We start from the raw sequence: 17286 nt of genomic DNA, 5'->3' as shown, positions 1-17286 counted from the left end.
CAACTCTATTCAGCACACCAAGCTGAACATTGACTTCTTGCGAGTCAACACAGATAGTTCGACGTGCAAACCCACCGCCAAATATGTATTGTATATACTGATCATCTCAGTTCATTGCAGGCCTTGTCATTGATGAGGTTCAATCCTCCTCCAGTCCTGTCCTGGGTACATTAGAGGCTACATTTCTTTTCTGGATCAGAATTTGATATTTGCTTCTGCTTGACCCCCAGCCATATTTGGGATCTTGGGGAAATGATTTGGCATACACCACAGCCAAATCAGTAGTCTTTTTGTAATTCTTGCTTATTCATACCCTATACAGACTACAGGCAAGTAATATGAAAGAAACTAATCTCTCAATGGCAACACTCATGGCATGGGCAAGTTGCAAAAATGTTATATGAGATGGTCTGTAATCGAACATTGACAGTCTAGTCCAGTGGTTCTCAAACTTTTTTGGTTCACAGTGCACTGTAAAACATATAAAAAATTTTCTGCATGCTTTGTGTACAGATTTAAAAATTTATTAATATATTTTAAACTAGGAATAAAAATAACTTAAAACTATGGAAAACTATTACTTACCTTATTTTAATAAATTAAGTATTTTTAGCAACCTTTTAAATGTCATGATGTATATGAGATAAACATACTCTAATTTCATCTTCAATGCGTTGGAGTCTCCTTTTTTGCATTTAATGTTAGTTAGTGAAGAAAATCCTAGGGTTTCTTCTCATTTTTAAAATATACTTTCATAATATTTGTGGTACGCCTAGCCACCTCTTGCATTGCACTGCGGCACACTGTTTGGGAATCACTGGTCTAGTCTTTCCCTGGCCTGTAAAGATGAAGTTGTTCTAGGTTGGTTCTGCCTAGGACACAGTCATCTGACACAAGCTTTTCTGCTGAGGGCTGATGACCCTCCTATGTGTGAGCATTGTGAAACCATTTTACCCATCAAACATATTCTTATTGAGTATCTGGATTTTTTTAAATGCATGCTGTTTGTTTTAGTGCTTTTAACCATCTAACTGAGCTTTATACACTGTCAGATTTTACCTGACAAGGATGATATGTCTGAAATTTTTAAACTATAAATCTTTATATACACAAATGTTTTTTAATAGTCATTTTGTATGCTTCTGTTTCTTTACTCATTTTTATTTTTACCTTGGTTTACTTGTTTTTAATTATTTGTACCATCTTGAGATAGTAACCTATTTGTAAGTTACTGAAGTTTTTTAATATACAGTCAGTCATCATATAACACAAGTTTACACTACACAAATTCGATCATACACGATTGATAAATAGGGGAACAATGTCACATAGAACACGAACTGAATTTGCTTTTGCACGGTTCGGTGTTGTGTTTACAAGAAATGGCGGTTGAATGCAAAACTTGCTGTTTTATTTGTGTGTATAAAATGTGCCTCCTCATTTTTGTTCTTTTTATACTGTAATTGTGCTTTATTCCCTAAAAATTAGTAAAATACTAAAAAAAAAACAGTGTGAAAAGGAAGCATGCTGGTGAAGATACCGCAGGTTCAGAGAGAAAAAGAAAAGCGGCAAAGGTAAAGAAAGCCAACACGAGAACCACGGCAAACTACAGGCATTTGCTGGACAAACTGGTTTGCCACTACCACAGTTTCTCCCTGCATTCTCCGTAAACAGACTACACGTGTTATTGGTAGTCGAGAGCTATATATTGATTGAGATGTCGACATGACAGAAAGTTAGGAAACCTTATTTCCTAACCCAACCTTTAAGGTTAGATTAGGAAATAACATAACCTAACTGCTGAAAGCAATTAGAAAGAATACAGAGAAAATAAAAGCAACTTTTATAGCAGGAACAACAGATCAAGACACAAAGAATTGGAAGAGATGGAATGTCTTTTATCTGTTTGGATAGAAGATCAAACAGAAGAGATCAGGAACAAGTTTGCTTATGATAAAAGCATTAGCAATATTTTATTTTATTACTTAAAAATCGTAATAAAATACGTAAGTATTTTATTACGATTATTTATTGCATTCTGACTTCTTGCAAGTCTTGCATTGGTAATGTTTTGGTTACAAATGTCTATTCAATCTTGGGTAGTCGACACCTAACCCTATTTTTCCCATAAGGCCTATTATTTATATTGCACGATTTTGCATTGCACAAGGGTTTCTAGACTGTATTTAATTATTGGACTTGGCCCATCGTGGCCTTAGTTGCTCATGTGCCATAAAAACAAAAATCACTCGCTCACTCATACCAGAACTTCTGAGATAGTATAAGGACTACTAATATGTTAGTATAGAAGCTGATAGTGGCTAATGACCATGATGTCATGAAATGGTGAGTAGTATTCAGCAAAAGTTTGATGATAAAGGGAAAGGTATGGTCTTCAGTTTCAAGGGGTGGGAAGGTACAGCAGATTAAGTTATTTCTTGAATTCTAACTGAGGTGACAACTCTCCTATGCTTCTTTCTGCTGTGAGTTTTGATTATTTCTTTCTTCTATATTTGGTATTAGTAATGGCAAGATGTGTGGACTTTTACATTATTAGCAAAAAAAAAACTATCCACTTCAACATCTGATTGAAGTTTTTTCCAAAAGTCAATTATTCTATGGCTGAAAGCAAATTTTTCCTCTAGCGAACTTGTAACCAAACTTTTTCAATTAAAATTTCTGTCCAGTTATGTGTGTTGTCCAAGAAAGAGTAAAGGACGGCATCAACATTAAGTTTACTAAATCCATGTAAGCAGTAGTGAGCTGTGAATATTTTAACAATGGGCTGGCAGTTTTTCTGACTTTCTACCGAGTAATTTGATTGGTCACGGAAGTGACGTCATCCGCGGTTTCCACCAGAGGCGCTTCCCATGCTTGCACTTCTAGTAGTGTGGATTAGTGCACGCGATGCATTTTTCGTGACTGCCAGTATGATGATATCTTGAGTCAGGAGCGGATTTGTGTGTGTGTGGGGGGGGGGGTAGACAGAAGGGGCTTGTTACCCACGCGTATCAGTGTATGTGTATAAGGTCTATCTAAAAAAAAAAAAAAAACCATAAAAGCCTGGTCCTCATGCCTCTCCTTACGATGATACCTGGATACGATAGAATCTGGAGTTCTTTTTAGAATTTTTGAATAGTATGACGCCACAATCATACTTTCTGAAGCTGCTACTGCAGTAAGTATGATTACAATAATACAAGTATTTGTCATATGACTGCGAGAATACAAGTGTTTATCATGTGACTGTAACAATACAAATATTTGTGAACAATTTCTTTTTTTTGTCTCTCATTTTTGTTACATTCCATTGTTAGGTGCCCTTAACAGCTGCATATCATAAAAATAAAAACATAAAATCAAAAGAAGTGCATCCAGTTGATATAGATGAACAGTGCACTGTTGAGTCAGTTTGGTGTGACATAAGCACTGCGAAAGCAAAAATTAGAGTAGGAGTGTGTTATAGGCCTAATGAGTACAATGAACAATTGTACAGAGAAATAGTGGGCTAGTAAATCGGAATGTCTTATAATGGGGGATTTTAACTTCCCAGATATTGACTGGAACTTGTGGGTTGGGCACTCGCACACTAGTCAGACTTTTGTGGATTTATTGGATGATTGTTTTCTACAGCAGCATGTTCGAGAGGCAACCAGAGAAAGTAATATTCTTGATCTGGTTATCAGCAGTGATCATTCATGTATTAGGAATTTGCAGATAAAAGAACCACTAGGTGGCAGTGATCACAGTGTACTGACGTGGGATTTACTTAAAGATTTAATTACCATCAGGGGTAAAGGAAAGGGTTTTTGCTTCCGTAAAGGCGAGTACAGTGGTCTCCGACAGTTTTTAAATTCTGTACAGTGGGGTCAACTGACGATGTTACCAACAGTAAATTCTAAGTGGGAAGCATTTAAGGAATTAATCGTGGAAGCTACTAAACGTTTCATACCTATTAAGAAATATTGTTCAAGGTTTAGACTTAAGTGGTTATCTAATGAGACTCGTAATAGAGAAGTAAAATGCATGGGATGCATATAAATTATCAAGCAACTCAGAAGCCTATGGCAGATATAAGTTAATCTGTAATCAGGTCACAAAGGAGGTTTGGCAGGCGAAGGCAGATTACGAGAAATCCTGGGCAAAAGATGCTAAGAAAAACAGCAAGGATTTCTTTACTTATATAAACTCTAAAAGGAAGGGGATGATTCTGATTGGTGCACTTGACATCGATGGTTCGACTGATGTTCCTGCTCAGATAGCAAACAAACTGAATGAGTATTTTGCATCTACATTCACACCTGAGGAATTATTAAGGTTTGAAAATGTCAGAAGGTTATAAAATTGTAGCAAGATACTTAATGATTTTGTAATAACTGAGAGCAAAGTGGAAGAGAAATTGTTGAAGTTAAACGTAAGAAAAGCACCTGGGGTGGATGGGATCTATCCAGTTATATTAAAGGAGGCGGCAAAGCAACTAAGCAAACCCTTAGCCATAATTATGAGAGCATCCTTGGACTCAGGGGAGGTTCCCACGGACTGGAGATGTGCAAATGTATCCCCAATTCACAAAGGGGGATCGAAGGGTGACACGAGTAATTACAGACCAGTTAGTTTAACTTCTGTTCCGGGTAAAATAATGGAGTCGCTGGTTAAAGATGCATTGCAGGATCATCTAGACAAGACTGCAGCAATAATTCAGACACAGCATGGGTTTGTTAAGGGAAAGTCTTGTCTGACAAATTTGATAGAATATTATGATGTGGTTACAAAGGAACTGGATGCAAAAAATAATTTTGATATCATATATTTGGATTTCAGGAAAGCTTTTGACACTGTTGCACATGGAAAACTATTGTACAAATTGGAGCAGAATGGTATTAAGTGTAAGTTGCTTCAATGGATAAAAGGATGGTTAAGTGCGAGAAGACAGAGGGTGGTAATCAATGGGTGCTGCTCTCCTTGGACTAATGTTATTAGTGGAATTCCACAGGGTTCGGTGTTAGGTCCACTGTTGTTTTGTATATTTATCAATGATATTGATGAAGGTATATCAGGCTTAATGTCGAAGTTTGCAGATAATACAAAGGTTGGCAGGGTTGTTAATGACAGTAATGGCAGTGTGCTACTGCAACAGGATCTAGAAACTTTGGGAAGATGGGCTGAGAATTGGCAACTGAAGTTTAACACTGACAAATGCAAAGTACTGCATATGGGTAGAAGTAACCCCAGAGAAACGTACCAACTGTGTGGTTACTACACTTAAGGTGGTAGAAAATGAAAAAGACCTGGGAGTAATCATGCAGGCAGATATGAAGTTTTCTGAGCAATGCAGACAGACTGCCAGGGCAGGTCATTGGGTTTTGTCAATGATATATAGGAATTTTGCTAGCAGGGAAAAGGAGGTAATTATCCCTCTGTGTAAGGCAATGGTCAGGCCACACCTTGAGTACTGCGTACAGGTCTGGAGGCCTCATTGTAGGAAGGATGTAGATTTACTTGAGCGTGTACAGAGAAGGGCAACAAGATTGGTGAGGGGAATGAAGGGATCCTCTTACCAAGAGAGGCTTAAGTTCTGCAAATTGCAGTGGCTGGAGACTAGGCACCTGCGCGGTGATCTGATTGAGGTATATAATGCCTTGAATGGGTTGAGCACGCTGAATTCTGATGGGATCCTTCCACTTGTTCAGATTACGAACCTAAGGGGGCATAAATTCAAATTAAGAAAAGACAGATGTAGAATAGATGTGCGGAAATTTGCCTTTAGCCAGCGGGTGGTTAATTGCTGGAACAAACTTCCATCTGTTGTTGTGGAAGTTGATAGGTTGAATAAATTTAAGGAGGAACTGGACAGGCATTTGGAGGGAATGGTGTAGTTTTTTTTTTTTGGCTGATGCTGCATAAGCTCATACATTTGCTTTCTTGCATCACATGCCACTACTACTATATGTCACTTGAACTACAAGATCAGTACATCAATCAGTGCTATTTTACAGATATTTAGATACTTTGCAACTCGCAAGTATACATCTCTTACTTTAGTTGTCATAAATCCATTGTATCTTGTCTTCCAGAAATTATGAAAATTTGCGAATGTTCAATAAAATATTTACAATACAAAAGCTCTTATTTCGTAATCAATAAACAAATCAAAATACTGTACCTCAAAGAAACGCGGAGGTTGTTTCACATGAACCATCTTCCTCACGTGCTCAGCACATACGCAACTTTTTTATTCGTCTTTTTTTTTTTTAACAACTAGGGAAATATAATGGATACATTTTTTTCATGATAAAATTCTTAATATTGCAAATAAAAAATAACACGAAATATTTCCCATATCACAAATAACATAAAAACTATCATGAAGCATTACACAATATTTATTACATGAAAAAAAAAAAAAATTACACAAATATTCAAGAAAAATTTATTCTAAAAATTGCCACATACAATTTACTTCTTTATTAATATTTGTTGTCGATCTGCTTTGCTCAATATCTGAGTGTTGATTTGATGTAACGATCTGGATCAAACTGAAGCAAGTTTTCCATTTAGATGTCATAATCTGCAATGTGTTTAATTATCAACAATATTCATTCATTCACTCAATATTATTCATTACGCTGAAAGCTCGCCCAGCTTTGTCACTGCTAATCGCAATGGTTTCAAAGATATTTCTGGCTTCTTAATTGAAAAGAGAATTTCACTCGATTTTAAAGAAACTGTCTTTGACAAAACCTCTAAAATCATTAATTTTTATTTCCTATTTGCAGGGCGGCGGAAGCGGGCCTGCATTGCAGGCGGGCACGACTACAAGGTGGGTGCCATTTTGAAGTGTTAGTATGAAGTTTAGACAAGAGAAATTTACTGGAAGGTATGGATCACTGAATGTAGTTCTCCGAAAAACATAGCACTTCTCCGAAAAACATAGCCTGTTTGTAGGAGTAAAGGGAAACCACAACACAGGTTGGTCAGAGACTATAATCCGTGTCAGGAATCTGCTTAATCCTCTGAATGGCTATGGAAGACTTCTCGGTATATGACTGCAGGTTTTAGGGACACCACTAACAGTAATTGCTTTCACCCTTAATTCGTGCTTTCTAATTACCTAAAGACCAAAAGTGAGAACGATGCATACACAATTGTCTCTCCTAATCAGTTTGTTTCATGGGAATTTTCTTCGTTCAACGGAAACTATTTTAAATGTAATTACCAAGGGGAGTGAAAAAAATTTGCTATAAAGAAGTTCGTTAAACAGAGGTGTGACTGTAATTAAATCAAAAATGAAGCAATTTTAAAATACATAACTGGGGATTAAAATACGAATGCTGGGGATGGTGCCCCGCTCGTCGCACCGTAGTTTCGGCTCTGGATACTCAATAATTCAATACTCAAGAATTGCATTCAGGATTTCATTTGTAAAATAAATGATCTTCTCAACAATGGGCTCGCAAATTTTCAAAAAAAAATAACAATGGGCTTTCGTGAGCTCATGCTAGCCCACTATAGCTCACCACTGCATGTAAGTCCTTAAACACTTCAGTAGGTCTCCTTGCAGTTGCCTAGTTTCCAGGCACTGCAGTTTTCAGAGCTGAATTATTTCTTGATATGAGTGCCCTGTCCATGACTAATCTTCTTACTCTTCCCTGCACATCCTTCAGAAGTGCTAAAGCATAACCATGCAGCATAACCATTGCTGTATGCAATTGGGATAATCCCCTCCCTATCTTTACTGGTAAAACTCCTGTAGAAATTGGTGTAGGTATATGATGTTATGGGGTTCTATCAGTGATAGAACTCCATAAACTGTCCTAATAGCCTATCTTCACTGCTGAGAGAATTGCATGTCAGACTGCGCAATTGTTATCTTATTCTGGGATTACTTCTACCCATGAACTTCAGTTGCTAATTCTCAGCCTCTCTGCCTAATTTCTGTAGGTCTTTGTTGCAGTAGCATACCTTGATTGCTGTCACTAACTACCCTGCCAATTTATTATGGTTAATAAATAATGAAAACAATAATGGATCCAGAACTGAAACTTGAGCGACTCCACTAATAACCACTCTATTTTCTCTCACTTCACTAATCATCCCTTTATCCACATAGCAGTAACTTGTTCCTAATGCCACACTGCTCCAATTTGTGCAGTAGCCTTTCACAAGAAACAGTTTCAAAAGCTTTAATGAAATTTAGGTATATATGTATATGATGTCAAAATTGTTTCTTTTGTCTGTGTAGAGGATTTTGCTTCTTTGTTTGACAAAGTGATTAATTCTAATTATGTTTTAATTTCTTGGCAACACAGAGGGTTATTCCTATTCTAAAGAAAGCTCAACCTTTGTCTATATCTGATTTTCACTCAATATCTGTAAATTTTGCCCAGTATCTGTTTGTTTCTGTCAAAGATGTTAGAAAGGATTTACTTAAGGGAAACTTCCACCTTAATGTTGTTGAGGTAGGGTACTTTGAAAATATTTTTTTGAAATGTGTTTTTTTTTTTTTTTTTTTTTGACTGGTGCTGTATAAGCTTTTTTTCCTTGCATTATGTTATAAATACTAATATTATTTAGAAAAGCAGTTGTTATAAACCATTTTCATATGGTATTTGGGATTATTTATTTATTTTAATGATGAAATAATTTTAAAATATAATTGTGGCAAGTTTTTTCCCTCTTCCCTATAGCTGCATATTTTGTTATGATTTATAAAATGCTGCAATTCTGTTGCACTTTCAGAATTGAAGAAGAACCCAGTAGAGGGATTTTCTGCTGGGCTCATAGATGATGATGATATCTACAAGTGGGAAGTTCTTATCATTGGACCTCCTGATACCTTATAGTGAGTACATTTACTTTTAATCAGGATTAACCCATTAGCTGGTGTGCATGATGCATTTTATACACAAAAAAATAAACCTTAAATTATATTTAGAATTACATAATTGTGAATTTTAATGTTCCTCCAGTATGATATTCACTTTTGATCCCCATTATTTTTAATTGGAAAAGTACTATAAAAAAATTAAGCCACGTAGCACCTGTTATGTTTTTTTGACAATTAATTTTCAAGAAAACTTTACTTGTTGCTATGGTAACTTTCTATAGTGTCTTCCTGTCCACTTTTCTATCACGGGATTTGGCAGTAGTTGGAAAGTGTGTGTTTTATAAAATTGTTGTTTCTAATAATGTCTTTGGATCTTATACAATACAATGTAAGAATTAAGAATAAAATTTAAAGGCACCATGTGCCCACTCTTGTGGTTTTTTTGAATGTCTACTGTATAGTCAAGTATGAAAAAAAAAAAATCTGCTAATTTTCTTTAAGATTAAATGTTTGTGTAAACTCTATAATGGAAAGTGGATAGTGACAAAGTTTGTTTTCACTTAATTATTTAAATTGAATAGTTTTGTATACAATTATTTTTGGTGTTGGTTTGGTTTTTAATGGCTTGGACCATAGAAAAATCTAGGAATGTATAACAGAACACAACACTCAAGTGTTACTTTGATATGAAGAGGTCATAATTAGAATGCTTATTCAAGAATCAAGGCAAAACAGTGAATGGGAAAAGGTACCAGTATATGATCCAAAATTCCTTCATACATGTTATAATAAATTGAATATTTCATTTCATGTTTTTATAGAAAAATTGTGTTATTAATATTTTGGGAAATATAGCAAGATAAAGTCTTGACACTTCTTCTGCATGGCACTATTTATTTATTTATTTTTTTATCACAGCTGTTAAACATTGGATAGTATAATCTAAATCTTTATATATGCTTGTTCATTTAGTTGCACTGATTTCTTTAACTAGTTGTTTTCTTTATTGTAATTATAATCAAAATACCATGAAGGAGGATTGCCCATGGTTGTTTTTCTCCTAATTCATACTCAAATTATTCATTTATTCAAGAATGGCGTAGTACTTTGAGGTAATTTTTTTTTTTTGCCACAGTTTCTTTATTGGGAGTCAAAATGACCCTCCAGGTGGTAATGTCTTATACAGGCAGCCCCTGATATTCAACTAACTTGGATTTATTGGTAAAATGTTGCTTGATCCATCTGAGCTGGTGGAAACCAGGTGGATCAGTCGAATTAGGAACTGCTTGACATGGTTAATAAATTTTTTGTAGAACAAAACATGAGTTATTGTATCAGTTGAAGTAGCACACAATTTGCACTAAAATGCAGTACTGTAGTTTGGCCAGAATTTCTAATAATCTGTGTTGAGAAAAGTGAAGGCCATGCTGAAATTGTATGATCATTGGGGAGATGTCGTTCAACTGTTAGCACATATGTGAAATAGAAGGAGGAAATTCTAGAGCATATGAAAATTGAAAGTAATAATTCTATGCATGTTGTTGTAATTATTGAAATGGAAACGCTTTTAAAACTTTGGATAGATGATTTACATCAGAAATATGGGCCTATTGGTGAAACCACAATTAAACCAAAAGTGAAAGGATTAGTGCAAGTTCTAATGACAGTAATTTTCACTCCATTTAATGTGAATCATGACTGCTTTTATATTTTTTTATGAAGAGGCAGAAGCTAGTGGGGTTGCAAGTGCAAATGTAGCTTCATGATATCTTGATGAATTGACTGAATTGAAACTTGACAAGAACAGTAGGCCTTGCCAAGGTTTTTTTACTATGGATGAAACTGAGTTCTTCTGGAAATATATTACAACCAGAACTTACCTTGGGCGGGTCAAAAAAAAGAGAGAAACTGCTTCAGGATTCAACCTAGCAAAGACAGGCTGACCCTTCTGTGGTGGTAATGCAGCAAGGTGCCAGGCTTGAGGAACTCAGTCTTGAGCAATTGCTTTTTCATTTTGTGCCATCAGTTGAAAAATATTGTAAGAACAGCAACTATATTGCATTTAAAACTTAATTTTGGACACTGTTTCTGGACATCCTCAGGATTTAAGTGATATGAATCCAAATGTGAAAAGTGTTTCATCCTCCTGACACCACACGTATTGCTTCAGTCCAGGAACCAACCTTCTGTCAGTATTTATGCACTCCATATTCTGATTTGTATAATCAGACATCTGGAAATTTTCTGGAGGGTTACAGCATATAGAAATAAGATACATTCAGTAACATTGAAGATCCTTGGTCCAAAGTCAAGTAGTCAACCATGAATGGATCATAAAAATCTTTACTCAGTTTTTTACTGTTTCTGAAGGACGAGAAGAGATCCTCCCCTCCCCTGATCCAAGTATATCATCAGAAAAATTGTTGCATTAGGGAGGTAACTTGATTTAACAATGGATGGGGTGGATTTTAAAGGGTTGTCTCATACAAAGAAGGTGACTGACAAGGACCTGATTGACTTTCAACAATCCATTGAGAATGAAAGAACAGATGGCAGAGAAAGGTGTTTGGTTTCTCCGACTCAAGAACTTGTCTTTAAAGGAGGAACCTTTGTGAGATCTTTGAGCATTTGGATGAATTCATAAACTTGATTGAAGAAAGCACCCGTAATGTGTACCTGTCAAACTTCGTTGGGGGAGAAGGGAGAAATCACTTGTGCATGATTTTGTGATTGCCAAATGGTTTGAATATTTTGAACTTGTACATATTTAAATCAGCACCTATTCAAAATAGATCCTTAATTACTGATCTGGTATATATAAAAGTATAAATAAATGTTTTGTTGATACTCCAGCATGACCACCAGGTCAGAGAAGTTTACAATAAATTGTGAATACAATCGTGAAACTGTATTTAGCAGTCATGCATGCTTGTCCTGTCCACTCAGCATGTGCTATAGTACATGCTCTTTGAACACCCGGCTACATCAGGCCTTGCATTTCAGGCATTACTCGAAAGAAGAGGAAGAAGTTGGATGGATGCTAATTTCAGCTAGGAACGAAATTTCATAGCCCCTCCCCTCCCTTTCCCAGAAACACTGTATGGTTGAACTTGGTTATAACAAGCACAGAAATAACGAGATCACAGCTGTAACGAGCAAAAAGCCATAATGATTTTAATTTATGCATATTCCCATACAATCGCTCACTGTTATAACAAGCGTACTACATGGATATACCATAATACAAACAAATTTACTACATGGATATACGAACAAATTTTGGTAACTATGCAAACATTCTTCATTGCTTGGGGTCGAAAAAACAATTCTTGGAATAGACAAAAATGAAAAGGGTGACTTAACTTTATGACCACCCGCATTGCATTGGGATTAGTGGCCAGTTTATGACCTTATCCTTTCAAGGACAGGGGCTATACAATAGTGCATTGGCGTTCTGCTTGTCGCATTACCCTATTTACAGATCATCTTGTATTCGCTGAACCATAAGTTTATTTTAGGGCTTCTATGAATTTTGGAAACAGGACATCTAAGAACTTTATGCATTCCGGGACATTCTAAGAATGTTGTATATGTTTTGGGCTTTCTAAGAACTTTATATGCAGATCACTTTATCATTTTAAAGTAAAATCAATTAGAAACGAACCCTTCCTTTGTGAAAAAGTCTGAATTATTTTTGCACCAGTTAGAAACGTGGTGCAAAAAATGTTGTGTGCAAAAAATTTTCTTTGTCCTCTTCAAGTGTATCAACATTGTGGAAAAATAGAGATGTTTACATATCGCCACTGGAAAAGAACGTAACTGAAAAAAAAAAAAAAAATTAGAAAGTGCGAGGTTACAAACAGATGTTTGTAACCTCGCAAGCATTGTTTTAATAGTTCATCACACAAAGAAGTGCTGGATTTTCAATAGATGATCCGATCTCAATGAAGGCTCAAGTAGAAAAACTTGCTAAACAATTTGAATGCAATGATTTTGTGTGTAACAACAGTTGGCTGGATCGATTTAAAAAGCGATCGTTATAAATTTAAAAGATCGATTTAAAATCTGGATCTTTAGATCCAATAACGGCAAAGGAATGGATTGACCATGTTTGGGCAGAAATCAGGGAAGATTTCAATGACGAAGACCTTATCCTTTCGAGTGTGGAAAATCTTCAATGCCGACGAAACAGGACTTTTTTATAATTTGACACCTGACAATAAATTCATTTAAATTAGCATTAGTAGAGGCATATGATGTAAGAAAGCAAGCTTATGCAGCATCAGCCAAAAAAAAAAAAAAACAAACAAAAAACTCTCCCATTTGGCCCTCAATTTGTTCCAAATGCCTGTCCAGCTCAGCATTAAATTTATTTAGGCTATCAACTTTCACAACAAAAGATGGAAGTCTGTTCCACCAATCAACTACCCCCTGGCTAAAGGCAAATTTCTACACATCTATTCTATAACTGTCTTTCCTCAATTTGAATCTGTGCCCCCATCAGCATTCAGCTTGCTCAACCCATTCAAGGCCTTATATACACCTCAATCAGATCACCTTGTAGGTGCCTACTCTCTAGGCACTGCAATTTGCAGAACTTAAACCTTTCTTGGTAAGAGCACCCCTTTGTTCCCCTCACCAATGTTGTTACCCTTCTTTGTACTCATTCTAGTAACTCTACATCCTTTCTAAAATGAAGCTTCCAGACCTGTACACAGTACTCTAGGTGTGGCCTGACCATTGCCTTGTATAATGGGATAATCACCTCCCTGTCCCTGTTAGCAAAATTCCCATATATCATTGACAAGACTCCATGACCTGCCCTGGCAGCCCATCTGCACTGCTTAGCAACTTCATATTTGACTGCACATTTACCCCCAGGTCTTTTTCACTTTCCTGAGTGTAGTACCACACAGTTGGTATGTTTCTCTTTGGTTATTGCTATCCAAAAATTCAAAGGGGAAAAATGTGTTGATGGAACAAATTAAAAGGCTCGCTTGATGGTGCTCATATGCACAAATGACAGGAACTGATTAAAAAAAAAAACTTTATCGGAAAATGGCTAAAACCTTGGTGTTTCAAAAACATAAGGAAACTTTCTGTGGATTACACTGCAAACAAGAAAAACTTAGATGACTTCAGATATTTTTCAGCAATAAGTAAATGATTGGAATATGAACTATTCAAAAAGAAAAAAAAATATTTTTTTTTTGTTAGTTGATAACTGTCCTACACATCCCCAGATTCAAAATTTGTTCAACATTAAGCTAGTGTTTCTGCCTTCCCAATGCGACATCAATTTTACAACCAATGGACATAGGTGTAATCAAGAGGTTTGAAAGGATTTTATAAAAGATTTCTAGTTCTTCATCTGATCAGTCGAAGAGAAACTTAGTCTATATCAATATTGGATGCTATAAATTTATTGAATGATGTGTGGAACAACGTTACTTTGACAACCATATCAAATTGCTTCAAGAAATCAAAATTAAATTCAAATGAAATTTCAATTGTAGATGAAGATGGAAACGAAGAAAACAATTTACCATTATCCGAATGATTGCTATGTAACAGCATTGTCGGTTTTAATACAGATAACATTGAATTTGTACAATGACAACTTAACTAGTGGGTTTCCTACAGACAGTGACATTGTAGATGCTGTGCTCAACAAAGGTGATAACAACGATGGTAAAGACGATGATTGTGATGATGATATGATAATTGAAAGTGAATTAAAATCAGTGCTTACAATCTCACAAGCTCAAGGTGCAATGGACACATTACTTAATTTTTTTTGAAGGAACTGAGGCTAGTAATGACACTTAACGACTTGAATGTAAGGGGAATCTTATCAAAGTGAAACCTTTAAAACAAACATCAATTTTAAGATTCATAAATAAAGACTAATTGAAATCGTGTTTATTATTAAATAGTATTGTTTTTAATTACAGAGAAATAAATTGTTTAGTATTAAGTGTATGGTTTTAAAATTACTGATAAATAAATTGTGTTTTAATATTAATTGTATTGTCGTTTATACAAGCATATTAATACAAATAATGTAGGTATATACTTATATTATTTTTTTCTCTAATATTTCTTTTGTTTTTTGAATCAATCTTTTTATCAAATTATTGAGAATTTAAAAAAAAATAGGAGATAGATTTAACTCATTACTGATATAAATTGTTCATTGTTTAATGGCCCCAGGGATTCCCCATCTCCACTATCACTGATATAGCGAGTAACGGTTATAACGATGAAATTTTGTCGGTCCCTTGATGCCCATTGTAACCAAGTTCTACTATAATAAATTTTGATTAGAAGCTCTGATCCTTTTCAGAATTTCATTACTTTTTTAGAATATTCTTCTCCACCGTGCACCAAATATGTTATGTTAAATCATTTCCCCTGTGCCCCCCCCCAAAGAAAAACTACTATACAGTTCTCACCTTATTGCCACCCGACATATTGTCAGTAAACACTTCTTGTGTACAGTATAGGTTTTAGAACATTATTTGGTGGCACTACTCTGCATTTTTAAAAAAATTTATTGACTATGTTTTTCTTAGAAAAGGGTGCTTCTGAATAATGCCGATTTCAAAAATGACTTCCATTTGTTACCATAGTGTTAGGTTTCTTCAAAATTCATGAAAAAATCATCTGATTTTTATTAATTTTGGCAGAATTTGCACTGATTTATAACAGAATACTACTTTTACCAATTTTATATATTTAAATACATTGAAAAAATACTATTAAAAAGGGTAAAGTGGTAATAAGTCCACTAAACACTCGCCTCATTTTAAAAACTGATCTGTGATGGGTCATATTTTCGTTTCTTTGATTTTCTTGCAGATCCTTCTACTTTAGTCCCTTTTCTGCATCCCTCAATAGTCAGCCTTCATGTTGACATCCCCCCCCCCAGTACTTTGTCTCCATGTCTTTACTGTCCTGGTGAAACCTCACCCTGTTCTTCACTAACACTTCTAAATTTTCTGGGAAGTAGTTGGTGTGGATGTGTAAAAAAAATGTACCTTGACACTCTTGCATCAAGGTACTTGGTTATAACGAGCATCAAGGGACCAACAAAATTTCTTCATTATAACCGTTACTCACTATATCAGTGATGAGTTAAATCTACCCCCTAATTTTTTTTTTTTAATTCTCAATAACCTGATAAAAAGATAGATACAAAAGAAACATTAGAGAAAAAAAATATTAGTATATACCTACATATTTATTTGTATTCATATTCTTGTATTTGTTTTTTAAATCGGATTCAGCCAACCGTTATTACAAAAAAAATCGTCTCATCCAAATTGTTTGGCAATTTTTCTGCTTGAGCTTTCAAGGTCTGACCATCTATTGAAAATCTAGCACTTCTTTGTGTAGTGAACCATTGAAGCAATGCTTCATTGATTTTTGTACCTTCGCACTTTCTAAATTTTTTTTCGGTTATGTTCTTTTCCAGTGCCAATATGTAAACACGTTTATTCTTCCACAATGTTGATACTGTTGAAGATGACAAAAAACTTTTTACACACTTCAACATTTTTTGTACCACGTTCTCACTCATGAATAATTTTGACTTTTTCACAAATCAAGAGACATTTATTTTGTTAGTAGACGTATTTCTGAAGGAAGGGTTCGTTTCTAACTGACTTTACTTTAAAATCAGTGAAGTGATCTGCATACAAAATTCTTTGAAGTCCCGAAATAAATTTATGGTTCAGTGAATACAAGACCATCTGTAAATATGGTAATGCGACAAGTGGAATGCCAATGCACTATTGTAAATCCCTTAAAGGGTAAGGTCATAAACTGACCGCTAATCCGATGTGTGTGGTCATAAAAGCTAAGTCTTCCTTTTCATTTTTGTCTATTCGAAGAATTAGGTTTTTTCGACTACCCAAGCAATTAAGAATGTTTCCATAGTTACCAAAATTTGTACCATATATCTGTGTAGTACACTCGTTATAACAGCGAGCGATTGTATGGGAATATGCATAAATTAAAATCATTATGGCTTTTTGCTTGTTACAGCCGTGATCTTGTTATTTCCATGCTCGTTATAACCAGGTTCGACTGTATGTTCTTGTAGTCTGGATCCTTGTTGTTCGCTAAGGAGTTCTCAACAGCATATCTGAAGCTAATCCATGCCTGTTTTTCTTTTTTATTCATGGTTCCCTCAAAATGTGGGTGGTCATAAAAGCTGTCTCTTTTCATTTTTGTCTATTCCAAGAATTGGGTTTTTTCTACTACCCAAGTGATTAAGAATGTTTCCATAGTTTCCAAAATTTATACTGTATATCTGTGTAGTATGCTCATTATAACAGTGAGCGATTATGGGAATACGTGTAAATTAAAATTATTATGGCTTTTTGCTCGTTACAGCAGTGATATTGTTATAACCAAGTTCGACTGTATATTCTTGTAGTCTGGATCCTTGTTGT

General features: G+C 35.2%; 1 protein-coding gene across 1 annotated transcript in view; it reads left to right on the top strand.

The window, feature by feature from the left end:
• The window catches only part of Ube2g1 (ubiquitin-conjugating enzyme E2G 1), a 137477-nt gene that overhangs the window by 65807 nt on the left and 54384 nt on the right, over positions 1–17286 (top strand). The window contains exon 2 of the mRNA XM_090384251.1: positions 8740–8842. Within this exon, the coding sequence (XP_090240377.1) occupies positions 8740–8842 (103 nt within the window). The remainder of the gene's footprint in view (positions 1–8739; positions 8843–17286) is intronic.

Source organism: Mastigoproctus giganteus, chromosome 1 (assembly GCF_048544385.1).
Source record: "Mastigoproctus giganteus isolate SK-2022 chromosome 1, ASM4854438v1, whole genome shotgun sequence".
Taxonomy (NCBI): Eukaryota; Metazoa; Arthropoda; class Arachnida; order Uropygi; family Thelyphonidae; genus Mastigoproctus; species Mastigoproctus giganteus.
This window is presented reverse-complemented; position numbering and strand designations above follow the sequence as displayed.